General features: G+C 26.7%; 1 protein-coding gene across 1 annotated transcript; it reads left to right on the top strand.

Moving 5' to 3' along the window:
• The first annotated feature begins 817 nt into the window (after positions 1–817).
• On the top strand, positions 818–2,302 carry LOC105460763 (probable cytochrome P450 6a20). Its single transcript, XM_011707260.1, has 2 exons — positions 818–989; positions 1,758–2,302. Exons 1-2 carry the CDS (start codon positions 821–823, stop codon positions 2,129–2,131), a joined length of 543 nt encoding a protein of 180 aa, XP_011705562.1. The 5' UTR covers positions 818–820; the 3' UTR covers positions 2,132–2,302.
• Positions 2,303–2,525: the final 223 nt, after the last annotated feature.

Here is a 2,525-nt window from a genome sequence, read left to right as displayed (position 1 = left end):
ATATAAATTCAACCAATATGTGTGAATATATACAATTAGTTTTACAACAAAATTAAGTGTCAAGTTATGATTTTACGTATACGTATAACTCAAGATACTGCATATTTTTTATATATTTCCGCTTGTACAAATGATAGCGTTTTGTCACGGAAAATAATAAAACAATATTTAACCGATATGTGTAAATATACAACTTAGTTTTATAACAAAATTGGGTGTCAAGTTCTGATTTCAATGTATAAATATAGGTTGCGTAAAAAGATGAATTTCAGTAAAAAATTAAATTTCAGAAAGATAAAATATCAGTTGCGATAAAAAAACGGTTTTAAAATCACCTTTTATAATAAAGCATAGTAATTTAACTTTTTGCATTATATCTTTATTCAAGAAATCAAAAGATGTTTTGTATATAAAAATGTTACAGTAAAATTGTCTCTATTCATTTACATTAATAATTATTTTTAAAAAGTTATTGAAAGTAATAATTTAAAAAAATACTATTAACAAAAATAAATAGAGATAAGTTTATTGTAAAATTTTTCTACAAAATGGTTTTAATATCAAGGTATTTTTTTAAAATAAAACGAAAAAAACTAAAAATTGTTAACTGTTTAAACTGTTTTACATATAAGATTCCAGTCCTTCAAACCGTTTTTTAGTACTACCTGATATTTTTTAAATCCATCTATTTTCGTAATCTAGATAAGTGTATAAAGTTTCATTAAAATCAGAATTTAATACTTCGCGAGATTCCCCTATTAGTTTAAACCTAAACAAATAAATAATATATCTATATTTATATTTACATTTCAGATTTATTATGGTACTTACGGAATTAATCGGGACCGTCATTCTTGCCTTGAGCATTGTGTATATTTATTACAAATATGTGATATTTAATTTCTGGCGTAAAAAAGGTGTATTTTACGTCGAGCCCGTTGTACCAACTGGTAATGTAACAGCTCTCATAACTGGAAAGGTGCAAGTAGGCCAGTATATCTTTATTTAATATTAACATGCATATTATAAGTATATAATTATTTACATTTGCGCAACTCTCCACAGATTTGATTAAAAATTTTGTTTGAATTACAAAAATAAATTTAATATTTTTAAATAAGAATAATTAATAAACATAAAATTTAATAAAAAATGACAGATAAGGATTATACATATGTATGTGAAATTTCCAATAACTAGACCTTTATATTTCATAAAATTGTAATTAAACTTATAATTAATATATTTTTTCATTTCTTTCTAGGGGTCGTCCATATATTACGTAAGCATATTTTTGGCCATTTTTTATCCCTTCTCCTTCCCCATGTAAGCAAATATCAGAATTTTTGAACCCCCCCCCCCCTCCTCTAATTACATAAGATTTTCCCGATTATGCTCGATGTAAAGTTAATATTCGTTTTTCATGACATCAGCATGAAAAATCTTACGTATGGATATGTATGACCTCCCCTTCCCCCATTTAATGTAAAGTTAATATTGCTCGTTTTTCATGACAGCAGCATGAAAAATCTTACGTAAGGATATGTACGACCTCCCCCATGTAATTATTTGTCAGAATTTGATTGACTTCCCCCCTCTACCAGTCATGCTTACGTAATATACGGACGACCTTCTATAATTATTACAAATTTGTTTTCATTTTAATGAAATTAATAATCTCCGGTTGTTGTTTATTGTATTTTTACTTAAAATAAAGAATCACGGAAAATTAATTAAACTGAAGTTTTTATTAACAGGCGTATTCTTCCAGAATGCTTACATGAAGTATAAGCATCATCTCGCTTTTGGAATGTATACATTTTTTAAACCAAATTTGGTAATAGCCGATCCCGATCTTATTCGAACAGTGTTGACGAAAGAATTCGGAAGTTTCCATGATCGTGGAATGTATTGCAACGAAAAGATTGACCCATTGTCCGGTCATTTGTTTCTTATATCTGGAAAGAGATGGCGAAATATGCGCGTTCAAATGACACCCACTTTTACTTCAGGAAAAATAAAGCAGTTGTTTCCAATTCTGAAGGAGTGTAGCGAAGAATTCGCAAAATATTTAGAAAAGAAAGCACAGATGAGGGATTTCGTCGAGATGAAAGATATATTTGCAAGGTAAACTCTTTCAGGAAAAAATTGTTATTTGAATGACGTTTTAAACAACAAGAAATAGATATCTTACTTTAAAGATAAAAGTTGTTGTTATAAAAATTTGATATAAGAAGAAAGATAAGTATATTCTTCTTACAAAATAATTTTTTATTAATTATGCATATAAATGTTATTGCTTTTCCACAAATATGTAGAAATATACGTAATTTAATTGAAGAAAAACATAAAACATAAAACATTTTTTGCATAATTATATTGCAAAAGAGTAGACAATTGGTGAAATTATACTTTATTTCTGCTAAAGAAAAGTTGCCTTTATATTAAATTAGATGTAGAAGAAAAATACTTAATTTCGGAAAATCTTGTATATAAATATAAAGGATATAAAGAATGTTATTATC

This window comes from Wasmannia auropunctata, unplaced genomic scaffold (assembly GCF_000956235.1).
Source record: "Wasmannia auropunctata unplaced genomic scaffold, wasmannia.A_1.0 LD316112.1, whole genome shotgun sequence".
Taxonomy (NCBI): Eukaryota; Metazoa; Arthropoda; class Insecta; order Hymenoptera; family Formicidae; genus Wasmannia; species Wasmannia auropunctata.
The sequence above is the reverse complement of the archived record's forward strand: the minus strand, read 5'-3'. Positions and strand labels throughout refer to the sequence as shown.

Coding starts and splice junctions, on each gene's coding strand:
- LOC105460763 (XM_011707260.1), top strand. CDS start 821: ATGGTACTTACGGAATTAATCGGGACCGTCATTCTTGCCTTGAGCATT. Junction 990..1,757: donor AACTGGAAAGGTGCAAGTAG/GCCAGTATATCT, acceptor TTTTATTAACAG/GCGTATTCTTCCAGAATGCT.